The sequence below is a fragment of the Mobula hypostoma genome, chromosome 5 (assembly GCF_963921235.1).
Source record: "Mobula hypostoma chromosome 5, sMobHyp1.1, whole genome shotgun sequence".
NCBI lineage: Eukaryota > Metazoa > Chordata > Chondrichthyes > Myliobatiformes > Myliobatidae > Mobula > Mobula hypostoma.
This window is the reverse complement of record NC_086101.1, coordinates 31170034-31187452: the sequence shown is the minus strand read 5'-3', so window position 1 is coordinate 31187452 and position 17419 is coordinate 31170034. Positions and strand designations below refer to the sequence as shown.

At 46.6% G+C, this 17419-nt stretch overlaps 1 protein-coding gene across 1 annotated transcript; it reads left to right on the top strand.

Moving 5' to 3' along the window:
- Positions 1–2403: 2403 nt before the first annotated feature.
- On the top strand, positions 2404–15177 carry LOC134346723 (zinc-binding protein A33-like). Its single transcript, XM_063048288.1, has 6 exons — positions 2404–2957; positions 3750–3845; positions 9341–9574; positions 12985–13001; positions 13083–13195; positions 14570–15177. Exons 1-6 carry the CDS (start codon positions 2511–2513, stop codon positions 15109–15111), a joined length of 1449 nt encoding a protein of 482 aa, XP_062904358.1. The 5' UTR covers positions 2404–2510; the 3' UTR covers positions 15112–15177.
- The last annotated feature ends 2242 nt before the right edge of the window (positions 15178–17419 follow it).

The window sequence follows — 17419 nt, the reverse complement described above, 5'->3', positions numbered from 1 at the left end:
GGGACAGAAGACCATGAAATAAAGGAAAGGAGGAGGAGCACTAGAGGAAAGTGATGGGCTGGTAAGGAGGTAAGGTGAGAGAGGGAATGGGAATGGGGAATGGTGATGGGGGGCATTAACAGAAGTTTGAGAAGTCGATGTTCATGCCATCAGGGTGCAGGCTATTCAGACTCGGATGTCGCTCATCCAACTTGAATGTGGCCTCATCATGGCAGTAGAGGAGGCTGTGGAATGACATATTAGAATGGGAATGGGAAGTGAACTTAAAATGGAGATCCTGCTTTTTCTGGCGGAGGGAGCATAGGTGCTCGGCAAAGCAGTCTTCCAATCTGTGTCGGGTCTTGCCAATATATAAGAGGCCACACCGGGAGCACTGGATTCAGCAGATGACCCCAGCAGACTTACAGGTGAAGTGTCATCTTGCCTGGAAGGACTGTTTGGTGCCCTGAATGGTAGTGAGGGAGGATGGGTAGGGGCAGGTGTAGCACCTGTTCTGCTTGCAATGATAAGTGCCAGGAGGGAAGTCAATGGGGAGGGGCGAACGATCCCTGAGGAAAGCAAAAAGTGCGGAGGAGGGAAAGATGTGTTTGGTGGTAGGATCTTATTGGAGATGGTGAAAGACATGGAAAATTATGTGCAGGACTCGAAGGTTGGTGTAGTGGTAGGAGAGGACAAGAGGAACCGTATATCTGGTGTGGTGATGGGCGAATGGGGTGAGGGCAGACGTGCACAAAATGGGAGCAAAGCGGGTGAGGGACAGTGTTGTTGGTGGAGCAAGGGAAGCCCCTTTCTTTGAAAAAGGAGGACATCTCCATAGTTCTGGAATGAAAAGCCTCATCCCGAGAGCAGATGCGGCAGAAAGAGAGGAATTGAGAGAAGTAAAGATTATTTTGACAAGTAACAGGGTGGGAAGAGGTATAGTCCAGGTAGCTGTGAGAATCGATGGCTTTATAAAAGCTATCAGTAGATAAACCGTCTCCAGCATTAGCGCAATCGAGAAAGGGGGCGGAGGTGTCGGAAATTGACCAGGTAAATATGAGGGCAGGGCTGGAAAGTCTTTGCCAAAGAAGTAGGCCCAGAGACGGAGGCGGCGGAAGAAAAGCTCAGATTTGTGGCGGGTGCTGAACTCAGAGTTGTGGGCGCAGGGGGACAAAGATGAGGCCCTTACTGAGGACAGAACGCTTTGCCTCAGAGAGGGGAAGGTTAGAGGGGATGGTGAAAACCCTGCACGGATGAGAGCTGGGATCAGCGGGGGAAGGGGTTGGTAATGTCTGAGGAGAGGGAAGGTTGGAGTGTTCAGTAAAGGTGAGGTGTGAAGAAGATGGAGTCTCCGAGGAGCCAAGAGCTAGCGGTGGGACCTGAGAGACACGGGATTTCGGAGTGGTTGTAGGGGAAGGAGGAAATAGGATTCCAGCGGCAGCGCGTAAAGTCTTGGCCTGGAGGTGCTGACGGTCGAGTTCCAGGGTAGAGTCGGGGTTGGAGGTTCCGGAATAAATCTGCTCGGGATCCTTAGAATCCTTGAGGTCGGCAGCAGGGGTCGAGGTCCGGGGACATCCTGCCTGCCGGCGTTGGAGACTGCAAGTGCTGTGTTCTGTAGACGGGCGATCTTCCGATCCTTGCCGGACATGAGAAAGTCGAAGAACCGGCGATTGAAAGCGCGGATCCGACGAAGGATAAATCCATTACAGGCGGCGGAGAGAGAACCCCGGAGTTGTGGAAGTGACTGGGATAGGGACCCCAGGTACCTCCTCATGGTGGAAAGAGATCCGCGGTGGGAGCAGCACTCGATTGAATCAGTACCCGGGATCCTCAGACGGTCCGGATCGAGAAACTTGAAAACGGATCTGGAAGTCATGTGGCACAAGCTGACGGTGGAGACATGTTCCCGGGAAGGATACGTGGCTTTGGTAGCGGGTCTGGTCGAAGAGCCGGAGGGCAACAGAGATCACGGGGGTGGGGGGGGGGCGGGGAACCTGTGAGAGAGAGAGTTTCACTGAATACCCGTTGAAGGGAAGATTTAAAGTTCTTTAGGGTAGGCATGCCTGAAAGAGGCTTAGCAGTGTAGTAATCCAACACAAAACAATAGAAAATCTGCTGATGCTGGAAATCCAAGCAACACACACAAAATGCTGGAGGCTGGATGTGTGTGTTGATTGGAGCTGGATGTCGATTGCCGGAAAAGGAGGTTAGATTCTTTTACCCCCAGTCAGCATGCACTCCTCGGTCAACATGAGCAGGCTGACTCCCTTCTCGGTCTCTTGATCACGGCGAGTTCACCGTGACATTACACTTGATCTTAGTCGAAAGGACGAAAAGCGTCATCACAGATCGAAGGAATGAAGGAGGAAGCTTAAATAGAGAATGTTACGGTGCAAACCACAACGGACTACTAAATCAGGCAGCCACACCTCTGAGTTAAGGAGGGAGAAGGTTAAAGTCATAAAGTAATCATTGAATCAATTAGCTCGGTATTGGCCGATGAGATAAAATACTCGACGGTGGGTTCTCCGATGTTCCGGTTTCAGAACTCCCACCTGCGTTCTTCTTTCTCGCCTACCAGACCCGGGATGGATTTGGACAGTGTTGACCTCAGTTTCCGCGAGGAGCTACAGTGTCCGATCTGCTTGGAGCTCTTCGTGGACCCCGTTGTTCTGGGCTGCGGCCACAATTTCTGCCGGTCCTGCGTTGAGGGGTACTGGCACCATCAGGCTCCGGACCCCTGCTGCCCCGAATGCCGCGAGCCGGCGGGCGCGTCCACCCTGCGGCCCAACGGGGCGGTGAGGCAGCTGAGCGAGGCGTCCCGGGCTCTGGCTGACCTCTACTGTGAGCCCCATAGCCTCCGGTTCAAACTGTTTTGTGACACCGACCTCCGCCTCGTCTGCCTCGGCTGCCGAGACGGACCGGGGCACCGGGAACACCAGGCCAGCCCGGTCGGAGAGGCCGCCAGGTTCTACAGGGTAGGGAGGGAGGGAGGGAGGGAGGGGAATGGGTGGTGTGGGGGTTGGGAGGAGGCTTCTGATTTTCACACAGAACCTGAGCCTTGCAGACTACCGGTAGATAATACTCGGCTGACCCTACTGGAGGCGTAGTCAGCTGAGGGTCAAGTTCTGTAGAAATGTAAATGCAGAGCGGAAACCGGCTCCTCCTCCTGGTGACCGTCAACCAGCCCTCTACACTGAACCCATTTCATTCTCTTCACTTTCCTCTCAATTCCCTCCAATTTCTACTCCTCGCTCACTTACTAAGGGCGATTTACAGCAGCCAGCTGGACTGTATTTTCATCAGTCCTTTGAAATCAACCCCACACCTGCCCATTCTGGAATTTCCTGTCTGGGGTTCTCAACCTATTAATGTATCACTTAGACCTGCCTTCTCCTGTCGGAAACAGCACCAATCTACTCCCCAGTCCTTCTCCGGAGTTCGAACATAAGCTGAGATATCAGTCAGTAGTATGTATTTATTTAAATGCATTTGACCCCTCATGGAGACCTTTAACCTGGACCAATGTCATGAAACTAAGCGACCCATGCAGCCAAGTCTTTCTCTAACTGTTCCTCCTTCCATCCCCTCCCTATCACAATATAGTTCTCTGGTATATAGCCCCATCTTTTCCCCCCTCACCCTTTTTCACCCACATCCCTCCTCTGAAGACACTTGTATATTCAGGACCCCTCATCAGCCCCCTGTGTCCCTCCTGTACCTGCCTTTCCCCCTGTGACCTTCTCATAAGTGCTTTTCCCTTCCCCCAGGGTGAGCTGCAACTGCAGATCTCTTCAGTAGAAGATCGATCATGCGCCTTCAGATACCTCCTGTGTAATGAACAAGACAAAGTTTCTGACTTGAAGGTAATATTTGCAATTGACAGCCCAGCATTGGTTCTCCAAGGTGCAATCCCACCAGTTTTTGAAATAATCTGGACTAGTTGGCACACCAGTTTAAACTAACAATAGTGTTTGGAATAAAGAGGTTTGGGATTTGACACTGTCAACTGGATTCAGCTGTCTTTTGTGGTGTGACTTGCCTGACTTGCCACCAAGGTTTGAGGTGTGTAGTTTGGTGAAGAGGGAGAAGGTAGACTAAACCTGGCCATTGTACAGTGGTGACTGCTGGAGTTTGTAAGACAACATTGTTCTGTCCTTTTTTTGGGGGGCAGTATCCTTGACTTGGAGATTTGTCTTCTCAGTGAAGTCAACAGGCGCATTGTGGGTAGGACTGTAGACTGCCACACAAGGTAAGGAGGTCGCTTCCGGGGTTGCATGCCCCATCTGATTCTGAATGCCGTGCCCAACATTCATAGACACTAGGATGTGATTTGTGCAAGGTACCTCTTGCAGTTCAGCAGTTGATGGTAAATAGATTCAAGAGTGCAACATTTGTGCAAAGTAGGCATGTGATGAGTCTTCACTATCTTGTTATATGCTTTAATGAGAATAAGGCATTTCTCGCCACTGAATGGTCTCAGGCCAGAGATTCCCAGAGTCTGTGGGGATATTGCTCTACTTGAAGGAGTCTTTGACCACATCCTTGAGCCATTTCCTATGTCTTGTTCTTAAACATGTGTTCATTCAAGAGGTATGACTTCAGCTGAGCCACCATTTAACCTTCCCTAGTTGCTCTTAAGAAGATTGTGGTGAGCTCTGGTACCTGAGGTGAGAGGAAACACTTAGTGTATTAGACTTCGACCCAGTGAGGTGAGGGAATGATGACATACTGTATTTCTGAGTTGGGATGGTGTGTGGCTTGGAGGGTAACTTCCTGCTGCTGGTAGTCCCCATGCTGCTGCTGTCCTACCAGCTGGTAGAGGTTTGGAAGGTGGTGGCCAGGAGAGTTGCTGCTGTGCATCCTGTAGGTGGTACAAATTGTTGCTACTCTGCATTGCAGGTGGAGTGGATGAGCTCCCTGTTTCATGAACTGCTATGTCCTGCATGATAATAGGCTTGAGTGTCGCTGCTCTCACCTAGGCAAGTGGGAAATGTTCCATCACAGTCAGATTGGAGTCTTGTAGATGGTGAGATGGCTATGGGTAGTCAGAAGGTATGGTATGGAAACGCAATGTTCAGAAACGGAAAAGGCTGCAGAAAATGATTGATACTGCCCAGTCCATCCCAGACAAAGCCCTCTCCAAAAATTGAGTAGACGCATGGAGTGCCACTGTAAGAATGCAGCATCCATCATTATGAACTCCTACCATCCAGGCGATGCCCTTTTCTTGTGCTTCCATTGGGCAGTAGGTACAGAAGCCTTGGGTCCCACATTGCCAGGTTCAGAAACTGTTATTACCCTATAAGCATAATGTTTCTGAATCAGCGTGGATAACTTCAATCACTACCGTTCTGATCTGATGCTAAGACCAACACTCACTTTCAGGGACTCTTTATGACTTTGTTCTCAGTATTATCTTTATTTGCACACTCTATCATCTTTTGCATATTGTTGCTTGTCAGTCTTTGTTCATGTATAGTTTTTTCTGTAAATATTGCATTATTTCCTACAAGAAAATAGATCTCGGGGTAGTATATGATAACATATGAACTTTAATGACTCCACTTGTCTTGGTCCTGCTGAAGGGCCTTGTCCCAAAACGTTGACTGTACTTTTTTCTCCCCCCATAGATGATGCCTGTCCTGCTGAGTTCCTCCAGCATTTTGTGTGTTGCTTGGATTTGCAGCATCTGCAGATTTTCTATTGTTTGAGACATAGGAGTAGAATTAAGCCATTGGCACATAGTCTGCTCTGTTATTTCATCATGACTGATCAGTTTTCCCCTCAGCCCCGATCATCTGCCTTCTCCCCGTATCCCTTCATGCCCTGACCAATCAAGAATCTATCAACTTCTGCCTTAATTATACATAAATACTTTGCCTTCACAGCTGCCTGTGGCAAAGAATTCCACAGATTCACCACTCTCTGGTTAAACAAATTCCTCCTGATCTTTATTCGGAAAGGATGCCCCTCTATTCTGAGGCTGTGTCCTGTGACCTCAGACTCTACCATCATAGGAAACATTGAATGTCAGGGATGATAGCTGGATTTTTTGCCTGCCTGTAATCTGTCCAAGACATTGGGACCAGTGGGAACCATAATTGTGGGGTACATGAAATCAAAACAAGATTCCTCTTCAGACGGGAGTGTGTGAAAAAATGTATATTCCATTGTTAATTTCCAAAGCACCAACATCCACTGTACTCAAACCTTGTGTAAAGCAAGCTGAAAAATGTTAAATTTATAATGCTGCAGATACTGGAAATATGAAGTAAAAATTGCTAATGATATGCCCTCTGAGATGTGTGTGTGTTTGCTGCTTTTGAGTTGTTGCTTGGACCTAGACCAACAGTATTGTAGCTGTTGCTGCAGTTCAGGAAGGAGGCACAGGCCATGGAGATGCTCAAAATGAAGGGTCTGGTTGAACTAGGAAGTGTAACTGTTTTCAATGGCAGGAGTGTCAGTAATGTAAATCAATTAACAAATGGTAGATTTTCTTAGTTTGGGCAAAATAGCAAATGCAGTTTCTTCAAACGAAAGGAGGCAAAACGCTGGAAATTACAGGCCAGTAAGCTTAACACTTGACATAAAGAAAATTTTAGACATTAAAGATACACAAAATGGGGGGAAAAAAAGCCATCGCAATTGCTGTTAGCTGCTGCCTCACAGCACTGGAATCCCAGGTTTGATCCTGACTCTGGTGCTGTCAGTGTGGAATTCATACATTCTCCCTGCGACTGCTTGGGTTTCCACTGGGTGCTCTGGTTTGCTCCCACATCCCGAAGGTGTAGGTTAAATACATCTGATGGTAGAGGAACTAAATGAGTATTTTGCATCAGTCTTCACAGTGGAAGACATTAGCAAAATACCTGATAGCCAGAGGTCTCAGGGAATAGAATTAGGTACAGTCAAGATTACTAGAAAGTAAGTGCTTGGGAAGCTATATGGACTAAGAATAGTTAAGTCTCCTGGACCAGATGAAGTGCACCCATGGGTTCTGAAGGAGGTGACTTTGGAGATTGTGGAGGCATTGGAAATGATCTTCCAGGAATCAATAAACTCTGGCGTGGTTCCGGAGGACTGGAAGGTCGCAAATGTAGTTCTGCTGTATAAGAAGGGTGGGAGGCAGCAAAAAGAAAATTACAGACCTATTAGTCTGACAACGGTAGTTGGAAAGTAATTGGAGTCAATCCTCAAGGTCGAGGTTATAAAATGCCTCGAGGAGCATGACAAGATAGGCCCAAGCCAGCATGGTTTCATGAAGGGAAGATCCTGCCTCACCAACCTATTGGAATTATTTGAGGTAATCTCAAATAAGATTGACAATGGTGAGACTGTGGATGTTGTGTATTTGGATTTTCAAAAGGCATTCCATAAGGTGCCGCATAAGAGGCTGCTTAATAAGATGAGAGCCCTTGGAATTACAGGAAAGATATTGGAATGGGTGGAGCATTGGCTGCTAGGTAGAAAGCAAAGGGTGGGAATAAAGGGATCCTATTCTGATTAGTTGCTGGTTACTAGTGGTGTTCCGCAGGGGTCAGTGTTGGGGCCAATTCTTTTTACAATGTATATTGAATACTTAGATTATGGATTAAATGGTTTTGTGGCTAAATTTACAGATGACACCAAGATAGGTGGAGGAGCAGGAAGTGTTGAAGAAACGGAAAGGTTGCAGAGAGACTTGGTCAGTTTAGGAGAGTGGGCAAAGAAATGGCAGATGAGATATAATGTTGAGAAATATATGGTTGTATATTTTGGAAGAAGAAATAATCAGGCAGATTATTATTTAGATGGGGAGAAAATACAAAAATCAGTGCAAAGGGACTTGGGGGTCCTCGTGCTGGATACCCTAAAGGTTAACCACCAGGTTGGATCGGCAGTAAGGAAAGCGAATGCTATGTTGGCATTCATTTCAAGAGGAATAGTGTATAAGAGTAAGGAGGTGTTGATGAGGCTCTGTGGGGCACTGGTGAGACCTCATTTGGAATACTGTATGCGGTTTTGGGCCCCCTATCTTAGAAGGGATGTACTGATTTGGAGAGAGTTCATAGAAGATTTATGAGGATGATTCCCAGAATGCAGGGGCTAACATATGAGGAGTGTTTGTCAGCTTTTGGGCTGTATTCATTAGAGTATAGAAGAATGAGAGGGGATCTCATAGAAACGTTTCAAATGTTGAAAGGGTTGGACCGAGTAGATGTGGAAAGGCTGCTTCCCTTGGTGGGTGAGTCCAGGACAAGAGGCCACAGTCTTAGAATTAGAGGGTACCCATTTAAAACAGATGAGGAGAATTTTTTTGTAGCCAGAGGGTTGTGGATTTATGCAATTCGTTGCCACATACAGCTGTGGAGGCCCAATCATTGAGGGTGTTTAAGGAGGAGATTGATAGGTATCTAATTAGTCGGGGTATCAAGGGATATGGGAGGAAAAAGCTGGAAATTGGAACTAGATGGGAGAATAGTTTAGCTCATCATGCAGTGGACTTGATGGGCCGAATGGCCTACTTCTGCACCCTTGTCTTGTGAAATAGTTGCTGTGCATTGTTCCTCATGAGTGTCTAGTGGAAGAAGTTGAGGTTTAGAGCATCAGGACTGGAAAGGAAGGGGGAGATGCCAGAATAAAAAGTGGAGGAGGGGAAGTTATTGTGGTAGTTAATGAGTTATTCCTATGCACATGGGAGGAGTTCACACACTGTACAAGTAGAGTATCAATAAGGTTCAGCTCCATATTCCGCATGCTCCCAAGCTGGTGTGGTCTGATAGGGGAGTGAATTGAGGGAGGTGACAGACAGGTGAAGTAAGAGGCCAGAGTGGGGAATAGAAGAAGAGGACAGAGGGAAGCAAGTTTCTTTTACCGGAAAGAAGAAATCAATATTCATGCCATCAGGTTGGTGGCTACCCAGGCAGAATATAGTGTGTTGCTCCTCCACCCTGAGGGTGGCTTCATTGCGCCACAAGAGGAGGCCATGGACTAACATGTCAGAATTGGAATTAAAATGTTTGGCCACTGGGAATTTCTACCTTTTGCGAATGGAGCAGAGGTTCTCGACAAAGTGGCCAGTTTCCACCAATGTGGAGGAGGCCGCAATGGACGTGCCAGACACAACAAACGACCCCAGCAGAATTGTAGGTGAAGGGTTGACTCACCTGGAAGGATTATTTGAACCCTGGATGGAAGTGGGGGAGGAGGTGAATGGGCAGTTGTACCACTTCAACTGGATTACAATGTGTAATACATGATTATGCTTAGCAAATGGGTTGTCCTGGTAAATAGTAACCTTTCTAAAACAGTGGGTTGTTGAGGTTGTCAAAGTTGCGATTATAAATGTAGGTTTTTCTTTTTTCATTTTTCATTGTAGAGAAGCTCTGAGCAACTGTTGCTCCACATCAGGGAACAGTTTGCACAGATGCACTCCTTCCTGCAGGAAAGGGAGGAGAGCTTGTGTCGGGAGCTGGTGGTGGACAAGAACCACATCCTGGAGCAGATCCAGGGCAACCTACAGAAGATCCAGGAAGGGCTGGATTCCCTGAATAGCCGGCAGGAGGAGTTAAGGACACATCAGGCTCTGGAGAGCGACATTGAGTTCCTGAAGGTAGGGTAATGCAGGTCTCTGTTCCACAAAATGGACATTGGTGATCGGGCACTGCCCTGATGGGTTGAGATCGGGCAGTGCAGCTGATGCTGTGTACAGTGACTGTTAAAACATGGAAATAACAAACCTGAAGCCCATCGCCATCCCACCTGCCAGTTCTCTGCCTATTCTCCCAATCCAAGTCCTTCACCATAGAGCAGAAGGAACAGGGCTACAGCATTGGATCAGTGGTGGGAAGCAGTTGGAACATAAGAGTACAACACAGTACAGGCCCTTTGGCCCACAACGTTGTGCCATCCTTTTAGCCTAATCTAAGAATCAATCTAATTCTTCCCACATAGACAATATCCCTCTACTTTTCTATCATCCTTCTGCATATCTGAGTCTCTTAAATGTCCTTAATGCACCTCCCTCTACCACTAACCCTAGCAGTGTTTTCCTGCACCTGTCGCCGTTTATTTAAAAAAAAAACACTACCTCTGCCATTGCTCCTATACTTCCAATCAGCTTAAAATGACGTCCTCTTATATTAGGCATTTCTCCCCTGGGAAAAAGCTGGAGGTGTAGCTGACCAAATCACCCAAATGCTCCTGATCCCAACATTTACCGTCTCTTGCGTTTCCATCTCCCTCCTGTTGAGGCAACCCAGTGAGATCATCCCATCACCCAGAAGCTTAAGAACAAGAGCAGCTACTACTTCAGTGTGCGGAAACTGTTTGGATTTTAGATTTTGGGCCACGATTTCCAAATGTGTGGATTATCAAACAGAGCAGAAGCTGGGCGTGGGGGTGTTAATGGACCAGCAGAGGTCAGCTGTAAGTGAGGATGGAACCATCAAATGCTCTCCTACATCAACTTTTTCATTGCCGTAATCATTCTCATTGACCTCTGAACCCTCTCCAATGCCAGCACATCTTTTAGATAAGGAGCCCAAAATTGCTCACCATACCCCAAGTGCAGCCAGAATAATGCCTTATAAAGCCTCAGCATTACATCCTTGCTCTTGTATCCTAGCTCTCTTGAAATGTGCTAACATTGCGTTTGCCTTATTTATCACCAATTCAACCTGCAAGTTAACTTTTAGGGAATTCTGCACAAGGACTCCCAAATGTCTTTGCATCTCTGAATTTTGAATTTTCTCCCAGTTTAGAAAATATTCTATGTCTTTATTCCTTCTACCAAAGTGTATGACCATGCACTTCTTGACACTATATTCCATCTGCCAGTTCTTTGCCTATTCTCCCAATCCAAGTCCTTCTACAGACTCTCTGCTTCAACAGTACCAGCCCCTCCAACTATTTTTGTATCACCAGCAAACTTGGCCGTGAAATCATCAATTCTGTCATCCAAGAAGATGTGGTCCTAATAGCAACCCCTGCAGAACACTACCAGTCACCGGCAGCCAACCAGAATAGGCTCCTGCCAGTCTTCTATGCTAGTGCATTTCCTGTAATACCATGGCCTCCTATCCTGTTAAGCATCCTTGTGAAAGGCCTTCTGAAAATTCAAGGGAACAGTATACACTGACTCTCCTTTTTCTATCCTTCCTGTTATGTCCACAAAGATTTCCAACATAATTATCAAGCAGGATTTTCCCCTTTAGAAAACCCCTTTTCCCGACTTTATCATGCCCTTCCAAGTACCCTGAAACGTCATCCTTGGAGTCCATTTTTAAGGACTTTTTCCATCTATTGAAGTCAGGCTAACCGGCCTATAATTTCCTTTCTCCTGTCTCTCTCCCTTAGAGTGAAATGACATGTGCAATTTTCCAGTCCTCTGGAACTATTCGAGAACCTAGAGATACTTGAAAGACCTCCTTCAGAACCCTGAGGTGTGGTCCATCTGGTTCAGGTGACTTATCTACCTTCAGATCTTCCAGCTTCCCAAGCACCTTCTCCATAGTAATGGGAACTGCACACACGTCTGCCCCCTGACACTCTTCAATTTTTAGCATACTGCTAGTGTCTTTCACAGTGAAGATTGATTAAAAACACTTCAGTTAGTTTGACATTTCTTGTCCCTCATTAATACCTCTCCTATGTCATTTTCTAGTGGTCCAACATCTACACTCACCTCTTACTTTTTTTTAATATCTAAAAAATACTTCTGGTATCCTCTTTTATATTATTGGCTAGCTTACCTTCATATTTCATCTCTTCTCCCTGTTTGGCTTTTTTTTAGTTACCTTCCATTGGTTTTTAAAAGCTCCACAATCCTCTAATTTCTCACTAATTTTTTGCTATATTATATGCCCTTTTTTGCTTTTATCCTGCTTTTGACTTCCCTTGTCAGCCACAGTGGCCTCGTCCTCCCTTTAGAATACTACATCTCTGGGATTATCTATCCTGAACCTTCTGAATTGCCTCCAGAAATTCCAGCCACTGCTGTTCTGTCATTTCTGCTAATATCCCATTCCAATCAACTTTGCCCAGCTCCTCTCTCATGCCTCTGTAATTCAATGTAATACTGATACATCTTCCTCTCGAGCTGCAGGGTGAATTTTATCATTTCATGATCACTGCCTACTGAGGGTTCCTCATATGTACAGTAAGATGCCAGAAAATGGCCAGCGATATCATAAAGGATCACACCCATCCTTTCATGGGCTGTCTGTTCCACTACCATCAGGGCAGAAGCTATACAGCATCCACACCAGGACCACTGGACTCTAAAACAGTTACTTCCCCCAAGACATTAGGCTGATCAACCCCTCCAACTATGAGCCCACCCCACCACGACCTCTATGTACACATCACAACTATCACTTTATGTACATACAAAGTTTACCTATACAACTTGTACATTGTTTTGTAGGATAGCTTTTGTATTTATTGCTTTTTTAATTGTTCTGAGCATGTGTTTTAATGCTGCAGTGGATCTGAAGTAACAATCATGTTCTTCACTCACGTACCGAAAAACAGAAGTAAACTTTGAATCTTGAACCTGCTGATTGTAAACTCTCTTCACATTCCCTCAAACTGTAAATCCCGTTGGTTCAGACAGTCCCATTGCAGCTTCTTGCTTCTGGAAATCGATTTTCCCATTTATTCCATTGTATTGTATTCTATGCCACTCAGTTTTGGCTTGTTTTGTGTGTGTCTGATAAAATACATTCTTGAATAGATTTGTGCAATCTCCCTGGTTATGATCTTGTACTTTTTTGACCTGCTCTGCAATTTCCCTGTTGCTGTTGCATTTTATTCTGCATTGTTATTATTTTACCTTGTTTCTCCTCAATTACACTGTATTCTGATCTGTATAAACACTATGAATATGCAAGAGAAGCTTTTCACTGGCTCTTGGTACATGTGACAAAATAAACCAATTCCAGTAGCTCAGTTTGTGCATGCAAGAGCTGGGATTTGTTGGTCAAATTCAGACTGATGTGTCCTTCTCTCTTCTCCCTGCAGACAGTGAGCAGCCTAAGGTAGGTGGACACTCCGTGCTCACTTTTGCTGACTCGACTGCCAAGGTTCCTGTTCAACCTGCCACAATACTGCTTTAACAGGCTGGATAACATCCAGATGCCCAGTGAGGTGCCAGCCGTGCTGCCCTTGGGAGTGTTCAAGGGACCCCTGCAGTATAAGGTGTGGCGAGAGATGAAGGACTTCATTGGCCCAGGTAGGACAACCTCCATTCATTCCATGTGTGGGTGTTACTGGCAATACCAGGGGTGGTTCTGATCCTATATCACTCGGGTTTTCTCTAGAGGAACAGAGCGGAGACCTGAAGTTCATAAAATTGAGAGGCAGTCAGTAGACAGCCTGTACCGCTTTCTCAAGGTTGAAATGCCTTACTATAGGACATGCATGAGAAGGGGATGTAAAGGGGGCAAGGAAGTAGATGAAAGGGGCATGCTTTTAGTGCTGGGTGTCTGGAATGTGCTGCCAGGGATTATGGTGGAGGGAAATCCAAGTTTGCCAATAGGCCTTTTGAGGGTGAGTTTATCAAAATCCTTTGATTGGGCCCTCCTCAGATAGATTTCCCCTCCCTGAAGGTTGCTAAAAAGTGGTTTATGTAACCTATCCAGTTGGCTGTGAACATGAACTTGCATTGACGTAGTACCTGGTGTAGCCTCACTTATGATCTGTATCAGGTATTCTGCAAAACCTCTTGACGTGATTTTTTTTTTGTATGTTTTTCCCCCAATTAGGACACGACTGGCGGAACTGGGCCAGCATGATGCCACTGGGATTGTCGTAAGGGTGGTGGTGGGTGGGTGTTCCCAGGTTTCTTGACTGTTGAGCAATAAGTATATGTTGGAAATTTTGCACAGGATGTCTGAAAATTCCCAACACAATGGAGCCCTCTGGAAATAGTCAGTTCCTAGCCTGAGGGGTGGGGGTGGTGGGAAGAGAGGAAAGAATCATTTAGTAATCTTACAGAGCCAGAAAAATTGACAAAGGAGAGTGGTCCTAATGAGATATCTCTACAGCCCAATGGGTCACTTGGATTTGTGAATGTTAAGTTTCAAAGCCAATCATCCAAGTTCTAAGTCAATTTATTATCAAAATACGTATATATAACCATATACTAAGATTCATTTTCTTGCGGGCATTCACGATAGTTACAGAGAAACAATAGAATTAGTGAAAACCTACGTGCAAAGACGGACAAACAGCCAATGTGCATAAGAAGACAAATTGGTTACAAAAAAGTAAGCAATAAATAATATTGGAACATAAGTAATAGTCCGTGAAGGTGAGTCCATCGGTTGTGGAATCAGTTCAGTGCTGAGGTGAGTGAAGTTATCCATACTGGTTCAGGAGCCTGATGGCTGACTGTTCTTGAACCTGGAGCTGTGGGACCTAAGGCTCCTGTTCCTCCTCCCCATTGGCAGTAGCAAAAAGAGAGAATGGCCTAGATGATAGATGCTGCTTTCTTGTGGCTGTGCTGCTTTTAGATGTGTTCAATGTTTGGCGGGGTGGGGGGGGGGAATGCTTTAGTCTGAAGTGAGTACTGGTGTGTAAATCTTTTTTTTCTGTTTTCTGCCAGTCCCTGCCTCTCTCACGCTGGACCTGAACTCTGCACACCACAAGCTCCTGGTCTCAGAGGACCTGACCCAGGTGCGCCTGACTGACACCAGACAGCAGCATCTTCCGTCCGCTGACCGCTTCGAACCCTGCGTCAACATCCTGGCAGCTCAGGGCTTCAGCTCTGGAAGGCACTACTGGGAGGTGGAGGTGGGCACCAAGACAGCCTGGGACCTGGGTCTGGCCCGAGAGTCTGTCCAGAGGAAGGGCCGCCTCACCCTGTCACCAGTGGATGGCTACTGGACCATTTGGCTACGAAATGGCAAGGAGTATAAGGCTCTCGACTGGTCCACAATCCCTCTGCATCTCTCCGTGAAGCCCAGGAGGGTGGGAATCTACCTGGACTACGAAGAAGGCCAGGTGTCCTTCTATAATGCTGATGACATGTCCCACCTCTACACTTTCAGGGACACCTTCACGGAGAGGCTGTTCCCCTATTTCAGCCCATACTTGAACTGTGGGGACAATTCCGATGGCCTCATTCTGTGCAGACTGAAGCTGTAGCACACACTTGCCCCAGTCCTCCCCTGCCTCCCTGCTGACCTGCCACTTCCTAGCACCCCCACTGCAAGCTGGCATGGTCTTGATAGGCCATCTGTGTGTCAAGCATTATACACTGTCAATTTCCATTAAATGCACCCAGATTTCAACACAACCCCTGGCACTAGTTGACCTCTGTTACTGCAAACACAGCATTAAAAATCTTGTAAATCTATTAGATGCAGATGCTTCAAATCCATTGGGGGGGTGGAGAAAGGTGAATGGGAGGTAAATGTTGGAAACACTCAGCAGGGTGGATGGCATCTGTGGGAAGAGAAACTGTTAATGTTCCAGGAAGCTGCAGATGCTGGAAGCTGAAGCAAAAGATAAACTGCAGAAACTCAAGTGGGTCAGGCAGCATCCGTGGAGGGAAAGGGGATGGTGTAGGTCTGGAGTTGAATCCCTGCATCAGGACTTTATTCAGGCAGGATCCCTCTCCCTAAATGTCACTGGTGTAAATCAACAGTGTTAACCTGAAATGTTGATATTCCATTTCCCTCCACAGATCCTGTCTGATTTGCCGAGCTCCTCCAGCACTTTGTGTTCTTCCCCAGAATCCAGCAATTGTAGAACCTCTCCTCTCCACAGGGAGATTTAGATTTGCACACTCAACCTGGCTCTGGTCATCAGACTGCCATGTAGCACCCTGCAGAGCCTTGGGCGAACTGAACTTGCTTTTTGGGGTTGAACAGTAACCAATATAGCACCTGCATTGACTGATGATGTGACAGCAGGTGGAGCTACTGGCTCACACTTCACATACCTGGGTTTGACCCTGAGCTTGTGTGCCGTCTATGTGGCGTTTGCATGCCTTCCCTGTGACCCCAGGAGCTTTGATTTCCCTCCATGTCCCAAAGATGTGCGAGTCAGTGTTTTGATTGGCTGCTACAAGTTGCCACTAATGAGTGGACGAGGGGTAGAGGATGGGAGTGCGGAGAGAATAAGATGGGATCAGTGAAAGTGGCTGTTTCATGGCTGGCATAGACTCAATGGGCTGAAGGGCCTGTTTCCCTGGTGGAGGACCAGCAGGGCTATTGAACTTGACGCAGCATCCCCTGCCCTCACTTTTATTCATCAGCTCCCACAATCGAGGGAATAGCAAGGAACAGAGGGACCTTGCCATGCAAGTCCTAGGATCCTGGAACGTGGCAGCTCGTGTAGTGTAGGTGGTGAAGAAGGCACCTGGGATTATCCAGGACAGAGTATAAGTGGGGGGAGATTATTGGACAATTCTATTAAAGACAGCTTAAGCCTCTGCTGGAGTACTGTCCCCACGAAATGTAATGATGTGATTGTACTGTGGAGGGTGACCTGGGATGCAGCTTTGTTCAGGGGAGAGGCCGGCTTTGGTGTAGATGAGCAACACAGATAGAAACCTGAAGGGCTCCAGAACCAGGCAGCCTAGACTTAAGGTGAAGGAATCTGAGGATGAACTTCATCTCCCCAACCCCAGATGGTAGAGATCTGGAGTGCATTGCCAGAGGAGGTGATGGAGATACACTCAGCATTTAAGAAATATCTAGGTGAGCACGTGAACCACCGAGACAGTGAAGACTACTCAATGGGATGAGCCTAGATGGGTAGCTGATGGTTGACATCCATACTGTGGGCCCAAGGGCCTGTTTCTGTGCTGTGACTCTGACTCCCCCACACTGGGCAAAACTGCACTATTTGTTGAGAATGTGCCCAACCAGGCTGAGGCAGTAAGACTGAAGGAGGTTGTTCTTGAACTGCTGACATGGCAGTCTGGGCTCTGGCTATAGACTGACCTTTCCTGGGGGGGGGGGGTGTAGTTTGACTGGCTGTGTGTGTCACAGGGTGGTGTATGACATAAGGTAAAAGTCTCAGGTTCTGCATGTTGGTGGGGGAGGCAACTTTCGGGGGTCACTGCAGCCCATTAACACCCTTGCACATTTCTGATCATCTGTGATGTAGGAGGTTGTTGGGGCCCACTGGGTCCTGCCTGGTCCTGAGTTACTCCATCAGTCCCATTCCATACTTTGTTATTTTTATCTTTCCAATATTTTTATTATTAATTTTACATACAAGAATACAGAGCAGGAGGAAAAAAATATATCAATACATTATACTAAATTGCATATAAAGACTCTTTGCCCTATATTCATACAGATTGATTAATTCATAACATTGAAATATAGCAATTTTATTATATTAAAAAATCCAACTCACTACCAAGACTGAAGCTGATTAGCAAAGGGAAAAAAGTTATTGTAGTCATTTGTGCTTTATCAGCAAATCAAAGGTTTTGAAA

Coding starts and splice junctions, on each gene's coding strand:
- LOC134346723 (XM_063048288.1), top strand. CDS start 2,511: ATGTTCCGGTTTCAGAACTCCCACCTGCGTTCTTCTTTCTCGCCTACC. Junction 2,958..3,749: donor AGGCCGCCAGGTTCTACAGG/GTAGGGAGGGAG, acceptor CCCTTCCCCCAG/GGTGAGCTGCAACTGCAGAT. Junction 3,846..9,340: donor ACAAAGTTTCTGACTTGAAG/GTAATATTTGCA, acceptor TTTTCATTGTAG/AGAAGCTCTGAGCAACTGTT.